Raw genomic sequence first — 16,846 nt, forward strand, 5'->3', positions numbered from 1 at the left:
GGCGTTCCAGGTAGAGCCCCAGATCCTGGACCACGCCATCGTGCAATGCCTGCTCGAGAGATCCAACTTCGTGGCCGCGGGGCTTAGGGCGGGCGAATCGCCGCTGTACGAGGAGGACATCCTGCTCGATTGCGACGCCATTCTCTTCGAGCACATCCTGTGGCTGCTCAGCCGGGACGATCCATCGCTGCGCAACTTCAATCTCGAGGAGCTCATGGAGTTTTACACAATGTGATCGATCATAGCCCCTTTCTTCCTTCCTCTTTCTTGGTTCTTTCTTCTCTGGCGATTGATCGACCCGCGATGGATGAGATACATTGGATCGATCGATCGAGCAGGGAGAGTTAAATGGTGATCGAGCAAACGATTATATGGAAATTCGATTGAAACACGAAGACGAATCGATTGATAGGTAGGCCGACCTTCCTTTCTTCCGTTGGGATTCTTCCTCGCCCTTTTTAAGAGGTTTTTTGTTCTTTCTTGTTGCCTTCCATTAGATAGGTTGGTGGAGATAGAGAGAGCTCATTCTCCTCCATGTTTCTTTATATGCGTACGGCCGTGAAACTTGGCCACATGGCCATTTCAGGGCTAACGTGTCTAAATTTAAAATATTTCGCGGCAATTTTAATAGCCCTAAAACAGAGCACACGAGAAGAACACGAGAACACGAGAGGAGAAAGTAAGCATCAAACCAATGAATGGGTTCGCCGATGTCGCCGCCTCACTTGAGGAGCCGCCACCCCCGCCGCCCTCGCCGCCGCCGCCGCCGCCTTGAGCGATCCTTCATCAAGATCATCCTCTGGCGGCGGCGCTGGCTGTGGCGGCTTCATCACGTCCTGCGGCTTTAGCGCGTGCGGCCTCGATCGGCAGCCCAGCTTCTTGGCCAGCGAGAAGCTCGACATCATCGACGCCGCGAGCACGGCGTGACTGCTCTTCACTCCACCGCCGCCGCCGCCGCCGCTCTTCCCGTTTCCAATCTTCTCAATCTCCTGCCTCATCTGCGTGCACTCCTTCTCCAGCTCGATCACGCGGCTCCTCATCCGATCCATGTCCACCTTCATCACTTGGTTCTCGCGTAGCACATTCGCCCAGCCTTCTCCACCACCTCCTCCTCCTGCTGCTGCTCGATTCGATGCAGCGGCGGCGGCGGCGGCGGCGGCGCCACTGGCAGCGTCGCGTGGGTTCTGGTAAGCTGGCCGCGACGCCTCCACGTTCTCGGACACGAGGAAGCAGCCGGCGATGGCGGTCCGGAGCTGCAGCTGCTCGAAGAACAGCACCTGGACGACGACGCGGAGGGGCAGGCGCTCGTTCTGAGCGGCGTGAGTGCACGCCTCGAGCGAAAGTTTCTGGCAATCCATGGTGCGACACAGCTTCTCGCGCTCTAGCTCCGTCAACCAGTGATGAGCCTGGAACCAAGAACCAAAGTTATAGAAGAAACTCACGAAGGAGGTGGCACGAAGAACTTACCTTGAGATAGATATCAATCGCTCGGTACAGACCATCGTCCACCAGCCTCGCGTACTCGGGCAGCGATTCCGCCAGAGCCTGAAACTTCCCCATCTTGAGATTCACGTCCGGTGCCACCTCCGCGAGGTACGCGTCCATGAGCTTGGCGACTTGCATCATTGGCGTCACCGCTCCATTGTTTGGCGAGCCGTCGTGATCATACGACAGGCTCACCAGGTTCCCCAGCGTGTTCACGGACGATCCACCACCATCGCTGCTCAGGAAATGCTCCACGATCCGCTGGACGACGTCGATGTCGTAGAGGGTCTCCACTGTGTACGAGTAGTTCGGCATGAGGAGGTCGTCCAGCCCGGCCTGTTCCAGTTGCATACCAATCCTCGCTTCCAGGCTCGCCTTGCAATCGCTGCTTGCACCCAGGAGCATCGACAGCTTGAGCAGGCCGAAGAGAAATCGGACGGGGACGACCCCTTTCTGAGCCGGAAGAAGCCGCTGGATGGTCTCGAGTAGAATTCGTTGATCCACCTCAGAGAGCGTGGTGACGGGAGCCGAGTAGAGTCCACTCCGGGCGCTGCTACTTCCACCGCCGCCACCGCCTCCGCCACCTTCGCCTCTGCGGCGGTTTAATCCAGGGAGGTAGCGTTTTCCGTAACTCATCACTGCTCCAGCGACGATGTCGGGCTTCAATCCGCGAACTTCCATCGCAGCCACCAGCCGCTCAAACATGCTCAGGCTGAGCGACGCGACGTCCTCGTACCACCAGTCGCTGCGAGAGTTCCTCGGCCGAGCCCCGGTGCTAATCCCGTTCCAGAGGACGCTGCCGCCGGGGCTTTGCATGGTGAGGTGGTGATCCATGAGCGGCCACCCGAACAAGCTCGGATCCGTGCACGCCTTACTGGAGATCGAATCCACACACCGCTTGACAATCTGGAGCTTCTCCGCCTGCTCGAGCACCTTCTCGCACGACTGAAGCGCCCGCACCGAGTCCTTCCAGCTGCGGAGCACCACTTGGTTGAGAAAGCCTTCGGCCTTGACGATGAGATTGCCTTCGCCAAGCTGCTCGGTCATCTCTAGGTACTCGGCGGCGCAACGGAGCGGGACAATGTTGCTGGCGGTGAGCTCGAGCTTGACGCCGTAGCAGAACTTTGCGGCTAGCTCGAAGGACTCGGTGCCGCCAGGGATGCCAGCGAGCTGAACGACGCAGCCACGCTGCTCTTCATCGTCCTCGTCTTCGTCATCTTGGTTTCTAAGTTGATCGCGGCTCTCTAAGGACTCGGTGATGAGTTTCTCGAGAAGCCCGCTCTTGGACATGAGAGGAAACTACAAGAGACATGGATCAGAACAATTGGATAAGATATCCAGAATAGAACCTTGTGAAGGTGGAAAGTCATTTCGTCGACTTGGACAACCACATCGCTGGGAAGACCGGTCGTACAAAACCTGCGCAAGGAAAAGGAGGAGACAATGGGGCGAGAGATCTAGCAATTCCAAGCTTACCATGCTTGGCCTCTGCGAAGAAATCCCTCGCTCTTGGAGCCCAGCTTCATACTCGCCGCCATTCGAATGCTGTGCGAGAAAAACTGCCGGGAGAGGAGAAAAACCCTCCGGAGTGAGTGATCTGGCGGAGCCTGGAATCTCGAGCAAAAAATTGGCTCTCCAGCAGAGTTCCTCGCGCTTCCCTGTGGGTGTGGAGAGAGAGAGAGAGAGAAAGAGAGACTTCAAAGTCTCTCTATCTGTCTCTCTCTCCCTTTTGTTCCTTCTGCCTGCCTTTGAATTGGCGATGGAAGACGCGCCAATCACATCAAGCGCACAATGCCGATGCGTGTCATCACCGGCGACGACTCAAACCCGACCAAGAACAGTCGAGCGCTAGCGCACACCCCCTCCCTCCTCATAATCCTCTCAAATCCCGACCTCGCCGACAAACCTCCTGGATTGAATGGCGCGACGGCGTTGCGCAGCGCGCTACGCCGCTCCCTTCCAGCTGCGATCTCTCTCGATCGCGGCAAGAACCCCGTCGGAAAGCGATCAATCCCCTCCCCTGTTCTTCGTGCCTGTCCCAAAGGCAAAACCCTTGCCCTGAATGATCCGGTGGTTGGAATCGAACCGCTCACCGGGTCCTCCGTACAGCTACAAGCACCGTACGGCCGAGGGGATTAAAGGGTGAAAGCGCCATTTCCTTTTGCGGGTTGGTGCTGGCATTTTGTTGTTGGATAGACTGACGCCACAGGATGTAGCTCTCGCGCGATCTCGTCCGTCCAATCTCTGGCGCTCGCTATACTGGCTTACTGGCTACCTTTACACTTACAGCAGCCAGCAAGGCCAGAAGTGATTGATTTGTCTCTTTCAATTCAATTGCCTTTAGTTTTCATTTCACACTTTAGGGCTCCTTTAAAAGAAGATCGCATATTCTACAGGCTCACTGTATATTCGTTTACCTTCGTCGTCAATGGTCCTAGGTTGAAGAAGCGCTGACCACCATGCCACTGCCACACGCTCTTTCTTCTCCCCGGCAGTCCCAATCGATCCTTGCCTACCTCGATTCTCCCCATCGCCATCGCGATCGTGGCTTGTCGCCGCAATTTCGTGTCGAAATCCCTGCTCGCGCAACGTTTCTCGCGGAAAAGCGATCCAGCCTGCCGGCCAGGAGAGCTCCTAGGGTTCTTGGATCTTTTGGGGGCGCGTCTTCTTTCTCGTCCTCTTCGTCCGGTGTAATGGCGCCCAAGCTCGATCCCTCGCTGCATTTGAAGGCATTCGACGACGGCGGCAAGCTCGCCGAGGGGCTGGCGGATCACATCAGCAAGCTCTCGGCTGCATCGATCGAGAGGAAGGGCGCATTCACTGTTGTGCTGTCGGGAGGATCGCTCGTCTCGGCGCTCACGTAAGTGATGATCTCCTTTTGCTCGATTCGATTCTTGGTGGCGAAATTCACGAGGGATCGATCGATTCAGGAAGCTTGCGCAAGCGCCGGTCGTGGACCAGATCGATTGGAGCCGATGGCATGTCTTCTGGGTGGACGAGCGCGCGGTCCGCAAGGATGATCCGGACAGCAGCTACAAGCTCGCGCACGATCTCTTCCTCTCCAAGGTAGAGAATTTCCTCCAGAATCTTTGCAGCTAGCTTCCAACACTTGGTTTTTTCTTCTTGGATCATCCAAGGTGACGATTCCAGTGTCTCAAGTCTACTCCATCAATGACGCTCTCGACGCCGACGCCGCCGCCGACGACTACCAGGCTTTGATCGCGCATTCCATCCAGACGGGGATCCTCGACACATCGCAGCAGGGACTTCCCCGATTCGATCTCATCCTCCTGGGGATGGGACCTGACGGCCACATCGCGTCGCTCTTCCCAAACCATCCGCTGATCCAGGAGAGGCAGCGATGGGTGTGCTCCATCACCGATTCCCCAAAGCCGCCACCCCAGCGCATCACCATGACGCTGCCGGTGATCAACGCGGCCGCCAACGTCGTGTTCGTCGCCTCCGGGGCCTCCAAGGCAGAGATGGTGGCGCGAGTTTTCGGGGAGGAGCTCCCGGCTGGGGAGTTGCCGGCGCAGATGATCTTGCCTCTTGATGGAAACCTGGTATGGTACGTGGATCGAGCGGCTGCTGGACAATATGGACGCTGATTGTTTCGTGATCTCGCAAGGAAATAATTCTTTTGATTCGAAAGAAACTTCCGATGATTAAACGCAAGAACTTCATTGTCCTGCTAAAAGTCTTTATTTTGCGAAAGAAAGCTTCCAACTCTAGGTTCGCTCTATCATCTATCAAAGCCAAAAACGAAGTAAAAACGAAGTTCTATCACCTCGTATGTAGCTCTTGGAGCTTAGAGTGCCTTGAGGATCTCGTCGGCGCTGCTCACCGTGTAGGCACCACCCTCCTCGAGATTCAACACCTTGACGATCCCATCCTCGGCCAGCAGAGAGTAGCGCCGGGACCTCACTCCCAATCCCTCCACCTTGTCTGAAAGATCCACGGTCACTCCCAGATCGCGGGTAAACTTGCCATTGCCGTCGGACAGCATGAGGATCTTGCCATTGACGCCCAGCGCCTCGCCCCACGACTTCATGACGAAGGCATCGTTCACGGAGACGCAGGCGATGGTGTCCACCCCCTTGGACTTGAGCTCGTCCGCCTTGTCGATGAATCCCGGGACGTGCTTGGAGGAGCAAGTGGGCGTGAAAGCTCCGGGCACCGCGAAGATCACCACCTTCTTCTTGCTCGTCAGGTCCGACACCTTGATGCTCTGGATGGCGCCGCTCTCGTCGAAGTAGGAGAGCTCTCCATCGGGAATCCTCTCCCCGACCGCGATGCTCGGCTTTGTGGTGGTGGTGCCGACCGCCGCGGCTGTGGCGAGGCTCCGCGATGGCGCCCTGGAGATGGTCGTCCCATAGACGGAGCTTCTACTGTACAGGGATGGCGATGCCTGGAGCGCCGACGAGCGCTGCCTGAGGAATTGTCGCCCAGTGGTGAGGAGAGCGTGGCGGATTTGGGGCCTGGACGAGGACGCGACGAGCGATGGCACGACGGCGGCAGCTAGCGACGCCATGGACAGATTATCGGAGATTCTGCGAAAGAATGTAGCAATCAATCGAGCGAACGAAGACCTAAAAGCTTTTACCTCCGCCTCGCGAACGAACGATGTAGCCCTTGCGACGACGAAAAAGCCCAAGAACAGCGGAGGAGGAGAAATGTATGCGATGGGAATATCTTCTCTACGTGGCCAAATTCAAGCGTGACACGTGGTAAACCCTCCCTTAGGGTTTATGCGGAGCGGCATTCTCAAGTCGATCCGGCATTTGGAGCGAGGGCGGCGATGAGCTAGCGAATGCTGCGCAGTAAGTCTCGATTCTCAGGAATCATATCTTTGAGGAATCGATCTCCGGGACAAGATCTCTCCAATGCTGCCCACAGCACTGAATTTCATCATGGATCGTCTGTCGAGAGGCGGGCCGAAATATCGCCCGACGACTATGCGCAGCTCCTGGATGCCTGCGCGGCGAGCAAGGATCTCCACCAAGGTCTGCTGGTTCATGCTCGCATCTCCAACCTCGCGCTGGATTCTAACGTGTTCCTTGGAAACAGGCTTGTGGTCATGTATCTCGCCTGTGGTCGCCCCGACGAGGCCCAGCGCTCCTTCTACAAAATGCCCAACCGCGGCCCGGTTCCATGGACCAGCATGATAGGCACTCTCGCTCGAGAATTCCACTTCCACTCGGCTCTCTCGGTTTTTCACACCATGCTGCTGGAAGGAGTCCCTCCGGATAGTCCCACACTCGCGACGGTGATCAGCGTTTGCGGGAATCTGGAAGATCGAGGCCGAGCCTCTCGCTTACTCCACTCCATCGCCGTGGAGACTGGCAGGGACAGCGAGACCATCGTTGGAACTGCTCTCGTCTCAATGCATCCGGATTTTGGCCATGCGCGGCAGGTTTTTGAGGGTGTTCTCGCCAAGGACGTGAGAACTTGGAATGCGATGATGGACGTTTATATGCGGAGGTCTGACTACTCAGAAGTGCTGAGGCTCTTTCAGGAGATGGACGTGGAGCCGGACAGGTCGAGCTTTGTCAAGGCTCTCAACGCTTGCAGTGGTCTCGGGGATTTGGAACAGGGCCGGGTTCTTCACGAGCAGGCTATCGAGAAAGGATTCCATGCAGACGTCCGGGTGGAAGCAGCAATCTTTAGCCTCTACTCCAAGGGGCAGAATCTGGACGTGCTGTTCAACTATGCTCCTCACCACGACAGCGTTGTCTTGTGGACAAGAAGGATGGCTGCGAGCACGAAGCAAGGACACAGTGCTACGACGATGCAGTACTTCGGACTCATGCAGCTGGAGGGAATCAAGCCGGATAGAGTGACTCTGCTGACGATTGTTGACGCCTTGGATCGCTCTTGTTTCCTCGCCGTGGGCAGGATGGTCCATTCTCACGCTCGAGAACTGGGACTCGGGGGCCTCGCCAGCCTCATGAACGCTGTTATGAACATGTACGCGAGGTGTGGGAGCTTGGAAGAGGCAGTCCAAGTGTTTGCAGAAATTCGCAAGGATCTAATTTCCTGGAACACTATCATCGGAGCCTACGTACATCATGCACACTACGAAGAAGCTATCAACTTGTTCCAACAGATGCAGCTCCAAGGTTTTCCACCGGACAAGATTACGTTGCTAGCGATGCTCAAGGTTTGTTCAAACTCAAAGTTCTTTCTCAAGAGCAAACTGATCCATGCTTGTGTTGTAGAGCTTGGCGACGAGGTAGAGCTAGCCGCTGCCATCATGGGAATGTATGGCAAGTGTGGAAACCTAGAAGCCTCAGCCACAGTATTTAGCAGCAGCGCCTTCCAGCAAAGTCCGGCGACTTGGAACTCGAGGTTAGCAGCACTGAGTCAAGAGGGACAGTCGACAGAAGCTCTTGTTCTCTACAGCTGTATGCTGCTCCAAGGTGTGATGCCTGACAGAGTTACCTTCCTTGCTCTTCTCGACGTAGCAGCCACTTTAGAAGCTCGACCGGTTGTGGAGGGACTACACGGCCATATAATCCAGCGTGGTTACGCTCGAGATACGTTCGTAGCCACTGCACTGCTCGACACTTACAGCAAGTGCGGAAGGCTGGAGGAGGCACGTTGCGTATTTGAAACACTCAGCCTTGGAGACCGCAACGTTGTTTGCTGGACTGCCATGGTCTCCGCCTACGGGCAGCACGGTTTCTTTGGAGAAGCGCTGCTGTATTTCCAACTCATGCAGCTCCAGGGTGAAGCTCCAAACAAGGTGACAATGGCTGCCGTGCTGACTGCTTGCTCGAAAGTGGAACTTGAAGCTGATGAACTCAAGAGCGTGATGCGGGTATACCGGTGCTGCGTCGAACTTGGACATGATCGAGAGCTCGTGGTTGGAAATGCCGCTCTGAGCGTCCATGCCAAACTGGGAAACTTGAGGGAGGCCCGTGAGATCTTCTCTAGGATGTGGACACGCAACGTTGTCAGCTGGAACTCCATCCTGTCGGCCTGTGCTCAAGTCGGAGAAAGCAGGGAATGCCGGTGCCTGTTTCGACATATGCTGCTGGAGAGCGACTCCAGACCTGACAACTATACCTTCATCACCATCCTCGGCGTTTGCAAGCAGAGCCGAGAGGATCTAACTCATGGAAGGCTTCTTCATCAACTTGCCAGGGAGAGCAGCGGCAGCCTGGATCTTATCGTCGCGACAGCCTTGGTTCACATGTACTCGGAATGTGGAAGCCTCGAGGACGCGGCGACGACTTTCGGCACGATACAGCAGCCTGATGTGGTGTCTTGGAATGCGATGATCTCGGCCCTGTCGCACTATGGCGAGTTCCAGAGAGTTTTCGACTTGTTCCAGCGGATGAAAGACTCCAAAGTTGCTCCCGACAGCCTCACATTCGTTGCGGTCCTGAATGCATGCACCGCCAACTCGGAGCTCGAGCTTGGCCAACGTGTTTTCTCCGAGGCAGTCCGGGCAGGATTTGGAGCAGAAGTCGCAGCAGCTGGCATCAACCTGTTTGGAAAGTGTGGAAAGCTGGAAGCCGCAGTGGAAACGTTCCTGACGCTAGTGCCACACGAGAAAAGCTTGCTGGCTTGGAACGGACTGGCCACGGCGTTGGCTCACGGCGCAAGGCCGAGCGAAGTGATCCGAGTGCTCGAGTGCATGCGGCTATCGGGCATTGATCCGGACTTGGTGACTTTCGTGAGCGTTCTCTCCACACTGAGTCATGCCGGATTCGTGGAGGCCTGCTGCTACCAGTTGAGCTCCATGAGCACGGATCACGGCCTTACTCCATCGGCTACTCACTACTGCTGCGTGATCGACGTGCTCGGCCGGGCTGGATTGCTGGACGAGGCCGAGGAGATGGTGGCCGTCAAACTTAGAAACAGGAGGCAGGAGCTTTCATCATCCCGAAGTAGCGGTGGCAGTGGTGATGACCCTCTCGTCGTTCTCTGGACGAGCTTCCTAGCCGCGTGCGGGATCCATGGAGACTCGGAGCGTGGGAAGCGAGCAGTGGAGAGAATTCTCGCGCGCCAGCCTGAGGATGCTGCAACGTACGTAGTCTTGTCCAACATTGCTTCTCTGGGAGGAACGTAACTTGCTTGTGTCCTAAAGAGTAACACTGGAAGTCAGACATAGTAACTTGTTCTCGAAACTTTTACCTGTGGATCTATATGATCCACCGCTGCCTCCATATCTCCCTGCGCTTCCGAAATGTCAGCCCAAAGTTTTAATCAGTTGACATGAATGAATCCACTTACTGGTGACTTCCATGCCCAAGCGCTGGGCGAGTTCCTGTAGCTCCACCACCTTTTCGTCATCACGGAGAATGAGCTGCAGCTCGGGCGGCCCCCTGCGCAGAAAAGAGGTTAGCGAGCAAGAACCCAAAAAAACAAGAAAGGGAGAAACAGAGAATCAAGATTCAAGAGAGAAAGACCCTTAAACTCACCTCAACAAGAGCGTCGATGTCAATAGCGATTGAAGAGATCTCCTGGGCTGCAGCGAGGGATGTCCTCTTGGCGAGCTTCCACTCCTTGTGGACCAAGAAAAGGGCAGAAAAATCCACCACGATAACCACCGCAAAGAAGAGAAAGAAGAACACCATCTTTGAGACAAGCGAAGCTTGGCGCGCGCGAGAGAGAGAGGAGTGCCCACACACACGCAGTCCAATAAAAATAAAAATGGCCGACTTAGCCCTAGAACGATATGATTTTAGCCCCTAAAGAATGCCAGCTGGTCCTTTAAGAAATCTGGTTTTAGGGTTTATAGACTAGGGTTTAAGGAATGAGTGACGAGGCGCTGAAAGCCGATGTCGCCTCGTTCGCTGCGAATTTGGGGCTCGCGTCGTCGCAGGTAGGCTTCAATGATGCGGATTTCCGGAAGAAGGGGCCTCTGAAGCGCGGCACCGCCAGAAATCCCGACAAGGCCGAGAAATCCCAGAGGATCCCCAGGAAGAAGAAGGAAACCGGAGGTAACAGTAGAAGAGATGGTAGAAATGCGGGCTCTCAAGCTAGGAAATGGCCTCCACCGAAGCCAAGGGCCGAGGATTGGAAGAACGAGGCGAAGAAAGTAAATGTGAGCGTAGCCAAGGTCAGGTTTGGGAAGGATGTCGTTCACTCGCTTTCGCGCTGGGCTGGAAGTGGCGAGAAATGGTACGAGACTGCCGCGGGGATTTCGTCGGCTATCCAGTTCGTGGAACCGGAGAAAGAGGTGGCTGATGGTTTTGTCCAGCTGAAACGCAAGGAGGCCGAGGCATTGCTCCAGCTGGTTGCGGTGGAGTTCGAGAGATCAAGGCGGAACAGCAGTGACATGAGGATGATCCAATCGGCTCGCAGGTCGGGGACTTCTGGAGACAAAGTTGCTGCCATGACTATCTTGATCCAGGAAAATCCTGTGGCAAATCTTCAGACGCTGGACTCGCTTCTCGGTAAGTATTGGTGCGAGTGTGTGTCTTGGGTTTGTGGTAACGCTTCATTTTCAGCAATGGTTACCTCGAAGGGAGGCAAACGACACGCCTTGTCCGGGCTAGACGTCTTGAAAGAATTGTTTATCATGAGGTAGGCTTCCAAGTTTGATTGTTTTCCTCTTGAGATTTTAACTTAACCAGGCGTCAGCTTGTTGCCAGATCGGAAACTGACATATTTTGCTCGGCAACCGCTCGCGACTTTGCCTGAAACCAAAGAAGGTGCAATTCTCCTTTTGTGGTGGTTTTGGGAGGATTGCATTAAAGAGAGGTCTTCTGTGATTTTTCATCTGTTGCCCTGCTTGCTCACTGACTGATTGTTTTATCCAGGTACGAGAAGTTCGTGAATGCTGTTATAGAGGGAACCAAAGATGCGCTTGTCTACCTTAAGCTGAAAACAGTGAAGGTACTCGTTCGGTGAAATTCTACATTTTCCCGCTTAAGAATAGTTTCCATAGACTCTGTACGAACTCTTGAAGGCGAAACCGGAACAAGAAAAGAAGCTGCTCTCAGCTGTCGTTAACAAGGTATTACTTACAGTTATTTCAGCTGCATTGTTTACGCTCGTTACGGGCAGCTTGGTGATCCTGAGAGAAAGGCTGCCTCCAATGCTGGTTATTTTCTGTCGTGCCTTTTGAAAGAACATCCCAATATGACGGTAACTGATACCTCAGATTCATTTGAGCTAGTGGCTCATATTTTTGTTGCAGAAAGTAGTGTTGAACGAAGTGGAGGCATTTATGTTTCGGCCAAATCTTGGAATGCGCGCAATTTACTATGCGGTAATTTCTTGTTTGCTCATTTCGTTTTCAAATTGCAAAATGTTACTAATCTGTTCCATTTCCTAGTCCGTGTTCATGAACCAATTACGACTAAGCTATAAAGGCGAAGGCCCAAATCTTGCGAAACAACTGATCGACATTTATTTTGTAATGTTTAAGGTATGCTTGGCTGTCTGTTTCTTCTTGAAAGGATCAATTTTGAATGCTTAGACCATCACCAGTCGTGGAATGAAGAAAGATACAAATCCGCAAAAGAAACCACGAAAGCAGTCTGAGGGCGCTACAAATGAAGATAATTCCAACAGCGAAGCTTCAGCTCTCGATTCGCGATTAATATCGTCGCTTTTGACAGTAAGTCTTGCTCACGGCATCCTTGTACCTTTTTTACTGTGTTCTGTAGGGAGTAAACAAGGCTTTTCGATTCGTAACCGAGGACAGCGCTGAAAACATTATTGAGGAACACACGCCGTCCTTGTTCCTTCTGGTAAGGATTTTCTTGTCGATCTAAATGGCGATCTAAATGGCGCCTTTTGTTTAGGCACACTCTACAAATTTTAACGTCGCAGTGCAAGCTCTTCTCCTTTTGCATCAGATTCTCGCTAAGCATCAAACCGTCAGCGAACGTTTCTACCGTGCTCTTTATTCTGTTATGCTTTCGCCTGCGCTTCTAAAATCTTCTAAGGTGAGATTCCTCGAGGAACTGTTGCTAGAGATGTTTTAATATGTGGCGTTTCAGATTGAGATGTATCTTGCTCTAGTTTTTAAGGTTCTGAGGTCCGACGTAAGCACGAGTCGGACTTGTGGATTTATAAAGCGTCTCATGCAGGTATCTTCAAGATAGTTTTTTTGTGGCGTTTTCAGGGTCTATTTCAGGTAGCTGTACACCAATCGCCCGAGCTAGGATGCGCTTTTCTGGTGCTTTTGTCAGAGGTGTTGAAGGCCAAACACATTCTATGGTGGGCGATGCTCATTTTGTTTCAAAGACTTTCATGTTTTTAATGCTTTGTAATGTTTACAGGAACTTTATCTTAGAACCTGCAAGCCAAGGCGATGACGTCGAACACTTCAAGGACGTGGAACTACCGGAGAACCAAGATGTGTCTGCGTTGCTGCCAGATGCTGCTAGCAAAGAGCCTTTGCGTGACGATAGCGATTCAGAGATCGATGTAGACGTTGAAATGGCAGCGGCGCTTGGAGAAGACGGTGACAGCGAGACTGAATTCAACAGAAAAGAAACTGGGAAGAAAATGCAGGCCATGCCTACAGCTAAAGCTAGTCCGCTGCTGGCCGAAGCTGCGAAAAATACTCGTAACTCGAAAGGTTATGATCCTCGACATCGTGATCCACTCCACTGGTAAGTGTGGGTTTCTTAAAAAAAAATATATCTCACATCATGATCTGTGCAGTAAAGCCGATCAGACTTGTTGGTGGGAGCTTGCCATCCTCGCATCACACATTCATCCATCCGTTTCAACAATGGCCAAAACGATTCTCTCAAATGCCGCGGTTGTTTACTCCGGTGACCCAATTCAGGACCTTGCCTTCACCGCTTTTCTGGATCGTTTCGCTGAAAGGAAGCCGAAAGCTCGCAAGATCGGGATTGACAGTACCAAAAAGGTGACCAAATTTTTTTCTACTTCTTTTCACTCATGAAGCTTTGATTCCAGGAGGCTGTTTCAAATGCGCCCATGGGCATGAAGTTGGCGTCCTTGGCGGAAGACGACGTTGCTCCATCGGATCTGATCTTCCACAGGTTTTACCGCGCAAAGGCCGAGGCTATGGGCAAACGCGTGAAGAAGAAAAAGAAAGCGCTCGAGGACTTTGATGACGACATGGTTGGAAGTGACGAAGAACTTAGCAGCGATGATGAAGAAGGCGGTGATGAAGATGAAGAAGGTGGTGATGCTGGTTTGGTAGACGACGAAGGCGATTCGGAAGAGGAAGAAATCGATAGACTGCTCGATGAAAATGACTCGGAGGGTGCAGAGTTTGATCTGCAGGACGACGACGATGATTCATCCGACGACGACGAGAAGCTACCCGAGGTTCTGGTTGTAGACAAGAAAAACAGTAAGAAGAAGAAGAAGAAGAAGAGCGCAAAGAACGTACCCGACGATGAAGATGAGAGCTCCGATGATGACGAGTTCGATGAGATCTTCCTGGAGGATACGAAGGACAAGACGAAGAACAAGAACAGAAGGGGCGCGAAGAACAGGACACAAGATGGATCAACGGGGTCAAAGAGAAAATCTCTATATGCAAGTGCCGAGGATTACACTCACATCTTGGAAGGAGAAGGAAGCATGAACAAAAAGAAAAGCAAACACTAGACATTGAGAATGAAAGCTTCCTTTTTCTCTCTCCCGTGTACCTGGTTGTGGAGGAGGGAGCTTCTAGTACGGGATGTAACGTACTTCCTGCTCCAACTGGATGCCACTCTCGGCTCTCACGCGGTCCTTGATCACCGAGATGAGGGACAAGACGTCGCTGGCTTTGGCGCCGCCCGTGTTGATCAAGAAGTTGGCGTGAAGCTCGGACACCTTTGCTCCTCCAATCCTCAGCCCTTTGAGCCCCACGGCCTCTATCAAGGCTCCCGCTGATTGGCACCCCTTGCCTGGATTTCGAAACACACACCCTGCGCTTCGCTCGTTCACTGGCTGGGTTTGCTTTCTCCTGCCGGAAGGTCGTGATGTTAGATGGAAGTGATGGGAGAAGGCTGAGCTCTCACCTGGCGAGATAGTCTCTTTGCCTGTCGCGAGAGAGAGGGCACGGCTGGAGCTGGAAGGTGGCGAAGAGAATGGCTCCAAGGTCTGGCATTCCCTGGAATGGAGACTTCCGGTAGCTGCAGGCAAGCTCTCCTTGTTTCTTCAGCAGCTCGCGTGTTTGTCCGTTCGTGTCGACGAACTCCACCGCCTCGAGAACTTCTATTGTTTCCTAGGCGCAACAAGTTGATGCTCGGGTTTTACTTACTTGAAAACATGGAAGGATCAAAGACATACCTGGCCATCAGCTCCAGCATTCATAAACACTGCCCCGCCTACAGTCCCAGGAATGCCAGACGCAAACTCGAGCCCCCCGAAACCCTGCTTTGACGTGTGAATGCCCAGGAGATTGAAAGGATAGCCACTGCCAACTCGGTAGCGTCCACAGCCATTCTCGTGCATGTCGTTGATCCGACTGAGGATTACACAGCCGTCGAATCCGCGATCGTCGAAGAGGCAATTGGATCCTTTTCCCAGAGCCAGGAACTTGAGGTTGTGCTCGCGGCAGTGCCTGTGAAGGAAATGCTAAACTACGACAGAGACAGTGAAAAAAAAAACAACATACCTTATAGAAGAAACGAGCTGCTCTCTGTTTCGGACTTCTACAAAGAGCCGCGCAGCTCCGCCAATGCCCCAAGTCGATAGTTCACTAAGAAGCTTGCCTCTCACAAACTCAGGAGCCTGATCCTCGGAGCCAAAACTCGGTGAACAAGATGAGCAGAGTGATCCCACCTTTTTCCTTGTCTTGTCACCAGCACCCAGAAATGTAGGAGGCGGAGCCGACTGCCTAGCATTCACTGCCATTGCCAAAACCCTATAGCAACTCCCTCTAACTCTACCATACTGTACAAGCGCCTCCCATCTGTTTCCTCAAGCCATAACTCCGTCCTCAGTGCCATGTACTCGCAACCGATACAAGCAAGTGTGCGTCGGACTGCCGTAGTTTGAGAGGACGTGCAACCGGATCATGTTGACTGAGGATGTCGGCTTGTCGGAAAGATCGAATGTCTGGATGCTTCCTTTGTCGAGATCATACGTGAACCTCCCAAGAGAAGTAACGTTCCTGGCATCGAGAACGTCGTCTTTCACAGTACGCCAAGCAAAGATCTCGAAATCTCTGGGTGCACTTCTTGGGTCATAGGCTACTTTCTGAGAAAGCCAGCTGTTAGACCGAGAAACACAAAGAGAAAATCAACTTTTGCGTTACCTTAGACAAGTGCTCCAATGTCACCGCTTCTGGAAAAATGTGAGCCCGCAGCCTGATCTCCACTGTCACATTGCTGCCTTTGAGAGGCAGACACTGCCCGGGCTCTCCAAAGCTGGGCCGGAGAAGCCTATCAGCCATCGGGTGCCTCCGAAAAACACCCGGGAGGACATGAATCCCCAGCCTGGTCCAGTGCAGCCCCTGGAAGTAGCCGTCCGAGTGATGAACCACCTTTCCTCCACCACTTTCCAGAGCAAAATCCACCCTCCCGATCCCATCCGCGGCATGCGTCTCCAGTTCACTCTGCACCACCTTTCTCGCGGCTGCGCGCACGTCGTCCAGGCTAATGGCCTTGTCACTCCCTTCTCGAGCGCGCTGGTCCATGGCCGACTTGACGAGCTCCAAAGTCTCCTCCCTGGACAAGAGCTCCTGGCTGTAGAGCATCTTGAGCGAGTTGTCCACCTTTTGGACCTGAGCCTTGATGCTTCCAATGTCCTTCTCGAAGCCCCGGGTCCTCTCCGACAGCTTCTCCTCCAGCTCCGATCGAACGCCCGACACTTCCTTGCCGATCTTGTCGTCCACCACATCCAGCTGCACTTGCAACCACTTGCTCGTCTTCCTCATGAAATCCTCCACCTCCGAGACCTTCGCTGCCGTGGGCGTCTCTGGGAGAAGCTGCCCTTGATCGCTCTCGCGGAGGCTCAACAGCGTGGTGCTTATCCCCGCAGCCGCGAAGAGGAGGAGAAACACCTTGGCGGCGGAGAAAAACTCCCAGCTCTTGCGGATCTCCTGGCAAGAATCCTGGAACTCTACCTGAAGGTTCTTCTTAGCGGCAGGAGCCGCCGCGTCGGCAGCGGCATTCTTCTCCTTGAGCGCCTTCGCCCTGGACGCGGCCACAGTCCTGGTCGGGAGCGCCTCCTTGGTAGCAAAATTGAATGAAGGAAGAGGAAGATTGGTAGCGGCAGCAACAGCAGCACGCTGGGCCTCGATCGCCGCCGCCGCCTCCGTGTCCGCCGCGGCAGCTGGCTTGGTCCGCCGCCTGCTCTGCCTCGCGGCGCCAGCGCCAGCCATAATCACTCCTTTCCAGGCCAGAACCGATCAAGAAACGCACTCACCGCTGGGCGCCCTGGACGATACTTCCTCCTCGCTCTCTTAAAGAACCCTATGTTT

At 53.7% G+C, this 16,846-nt stretch overlaps 7 protein-coding genes across 7 annotated transcripts; 3 read left to right on the forward strand and 4 right to left on the reverse strand.

The window, feature by feature from the left end:
• Positions 1-580: 580 nt before the first annotated feature.
• LOC112344432 (BTB/POZ domain-containing protein At1g30440-like) lies at positions 581-3,530 on the reverse strand. Its single transcript, XM_024669175.1, has 4 exons — positions 2,962-3,530; positions 2,835-2,904; positions 1,468-2,784; positions 581-1,406 (listed from the first exon to the last, which is right to left on the reverse strand). The coding sequence occupies exons 1-4, from the start codon at positions 3,021-3,023 to the stop codon at positions 687-689; spliced, it is 2,169 nt and encodes a 722-aa protein (XP_024524943.1). The 5' UTR covers positions 3,024-3,530; the 3' UTR covers positions 581-686.
• A 278-nt stretch (positions 3,531-3,808) lies between these two features.
• Positions 3,809-5,216, forward strand: LOC9654844 (probable 6-phosphogluconolactonase 1). The gene is made up of 3 exons (XM_002964163.2): positions 3,809-4,345; positions 4,416-4,551; positions 4,623-5,216. The coding sequence occupies exons 1-3, from the start codon at positions 3,945-3,947 to the stop codon at positions 5,091-5,093; spliced, it is 1,008 nt and encodes a 335-aa protein (XP_002964209.2). The 5' UTR covers positions 3,809-3,944; the 3' UTR covers positions 5,094-5,216.
• On the reverse strand, positions 5,148-6,207 carry LOC9654068 (peroxiredoxin-2B). The gene is made up of 2 exons (XM_002964559.3): positions 6,089-6,207; positions 5,148-6,035 (listed from the first exon to the last, which is right to left on the reverse strand). The coding sequence occupies exon 2, from the start codon at positions 6,014-6,016 to the stop codon at positions 5,294-5,296; it is 723 nt and encodes a 240-aa protein (XP_002964605.2). The 5' UTR covers positions 6,017-6,035; positions 6,089-6,207; the 3' UTR covers positions 5,148-5,293.
• Positions 6,015-9,732, forward strand: LOC9654845 (pentatricopeptide repeat-containing protein At5g27110). The gene is made up of 4 exons (XM_024669031.1): positions 6,015-6,160; positions 6,307-7,452; positions 7,542-7,645; positions 7,704-9,732. Exons 1-4 carry the CDS (start codon positions 6,015-6,017, stop codon positions 9,560-9,562), a joined length of 3,255 nt encoding a protein of 1,084 aa, XP_024524799.1. The 3' UTR covers positions 9,563-9,732.
• A 517-nt stretch (positions 9,733-10,249) lies between these two features.
• On the forward strand, positions 10,250-14,069 carry LOC9654069 (CCAAT/enhancer-binding protein zeta). The gene is made up of 16 exons (XM_024669032.1): positions 10,250-10,892; positions 10,947-11,022; positions 11,080-11,199; positions 11,259-11,334; positions 11,387-11,455; positions 11,506-11,586; positions 11,639-11,710; positions 11,777-11,869; positions 11,921-12,061; positions 12,111-12,194; positions 12,249-12,392; positions 12,447-12,536; positions 12,584-12,666; positions 12,729-13,064; positions 13,117-13,327; positions 13,378-14,069. Exons 1-16 carry the CDS (start codon positions 10,250-10,252, stop codon positions 14,038-14,040), a joined length of 2,982 nt encoding a protein of 993 aa, XP_024524800.1. The 3' UTR covers positions 14,041-14,069.
• LOC9654070 (UDP-N-acetylenolpyruvoylglucosamine reductase) lies at positions 13,937-15,371 on the reverse strand. The gene is made up of 4 exons (XM_002964560.2): positions 15,038-15,371; positions 14,710-14,983; positions 14,439-14,644; positions 13,937-14,383 (listed from the first exon to the last, which is right to left on the reverse strand). The coding sequence occupies exons 1-4, from the start codon at positions 15,274-15,276 to the stop codon at positions 14,104-14,106; spliced, it is 999 nt and encodes a 332-aa protein (XP_002964606.1). The 5' UTR covers positions 15,277-15,371; the 3' UTR covers positions 13,937-14,103.
• LOC9654846 (SUN domain-containing protein 1) lies at positions 15,322-16,759 on the reverse strand. The gene is made up of 2 exons (XM_002964561.2): positions 15,680-16,759; positions 15,322-15,621 (listed from the first exon to the last, which is right to left on the reverse strand). Exons 1-2 carry the CDS (start codon positions 16,745-16,747, stop codon positions 15,343-15,345), a joined length of 1,347 nt encoding a protein of 448 aa, XP_002964607.2. The 5' UTR covers positions 16,748-16,759; the 3' UTR covers positions 15,322-15,342.
• Between the last annotated feature and the right edge of the window lie 87 nt (positions 16,760-16,846).

The sequence above is a fragment of the Selaginella moellendorffii genome, unplaced genomic scaffold, assembly GCF_000143415.4.
Source record: "Selaginella moellendorffii unplaced genomic scaffold, v1.0 SELMOscaffold_4, whole genome shotgun sequence".
NCBI classification, from domain to species: domain Eukaryota; kingdom Viridiplantae; phylum Streptophyta; class Lycopodiopsida; order Selaginellales; family Selaginellaceae; genus Selaginella; species Selaginella moellendorffii.

Bases quoted from the DNA above. Each gene is read 5' to 3' on its own strand.
- LOC9654844 (XM_002964163.2), top strand. From the start codon at position 3,945: ATGCCACTGCCACACGCTCTTTCTTCTCCCCGGCAGTCCCAATCGATC. The intron at 4,346-4,415 runs GTAAGTGATGAT...CGATCGATTCAG, and splicing joins TCGCTCGTCTCGGCGCTCAC to GAAGCTTGCGCAAGCGCCGG. The intron at 4,552-4,622 runs GTAGAGAATTTC...GGATCATCCAAG, and splicing joins ACGATCTCTTCCTCTCCAAG to GTGACGATTCCAGTGTCTCA.
- LOC9654846 (XM_002964561.2), bottom strand. From the start codon at position 16,747: ATGGCTGGCGCTGGCGCCGCGAGGCAGAGCAGGCGGCGGACCAAGCCA. The intron at 15,622-15,679 runs GTAACGCAAAAG...TGGCTTTCTCAG, and splicing joins CATTGGAGCACTTGTCTAAG to AAAGTAGCCTATGACCCAAG.
- LOC9654070 (XM_002964560.2), bottom strand. From the start codon at position 15,276: ATGGCAGTGAATGCTAGGCAGTCGGCTCCGCCTCCTACATTTCTGGGT. The intron at 14,645-14,709 runs GTATGTCTTTGA...TGTTGCGCCTAG, and splicing joins ATGCTGGAGCTGATGGCCAG to GAAACAATAGAAGTTCTCGA. The intron at 14,384-14,438 runs GTGAGAGCTCAG...ACCTTCCGGCAG, and splicing joins CAAAGAGACTATCTCGCCAG to GAGAAAGCAAACCCAGCCAG.
- LOC9654068 (XM_002964559.3), bottom strand. From the start codon at position 6,016: ATGGCGTCGCTAGCTGCCGCCGTCGTGCCATCGCTCGTCGCGTCCTCG.
- LOC9654069 (XM_024669032.1), top strand. From the start codon at position 10,250: ATGAGTGACGAGGCGCTGAAAGCCGATGTCGCCTCGTTCGCTGCGAAT. The intron at 11,200-11,258 runs GTCTTCTGTGAT...TGTTTTATCCAG, and splicing joins GAGGATTGCATTAAAGAGAG to GTACGAGAAGTTCGTGAATG. The intron at 11,711-11,776 runs GTAATTTCTTGT...TCCATTTCCTAG, and splicing joins TGCGCGCAATTTACTATGCG to TCCGTGTTCATGAACCAATT.
- LOC9654845 (XM_024669031.1), top strand. From the start codon at position 6,015: ATGGACAGATTATCGGAGATTCTGCGAAAGAATGTAGCAATCAATCGA. The intron at 6,161-6,306 runs GTATGCGATGGG...AATGCTGCGCAG, and splicing joins AACAGCGGAGGAGGAGAAAT to TAAGTCTCGATTCTCAGGAA. The intron at 7,453-7,541 runs GTACGCGAGGTG...CTATCATCGGAG, and splicing joins ATGAACGCTGTTATGAACAT to CCTACGTACATCATGCACAC.
- LOC112344432 (XM_024669175.1), bottom strand. From the start codon at position 3,023: ATGGCGGCGAGTATGAAGCTGGGCTCCAAGAGCGAGGGATTTCTTCGC. The intron at 2,905-2,961 runs GTAAGCTTGGAA...TTCCTTGCGCAG, and splicing joins CTTCGCAGAGGCCAAGCATG to GTTTTGTACGACCGGTCTTC. The intron at 1,407-1,467 runs GTAAGTTCTTCG...TCTTGGTTCCAG, and splicing joins CGATTGATATCTATCTCAAG to GCTCATCACTGGTTGACGGA.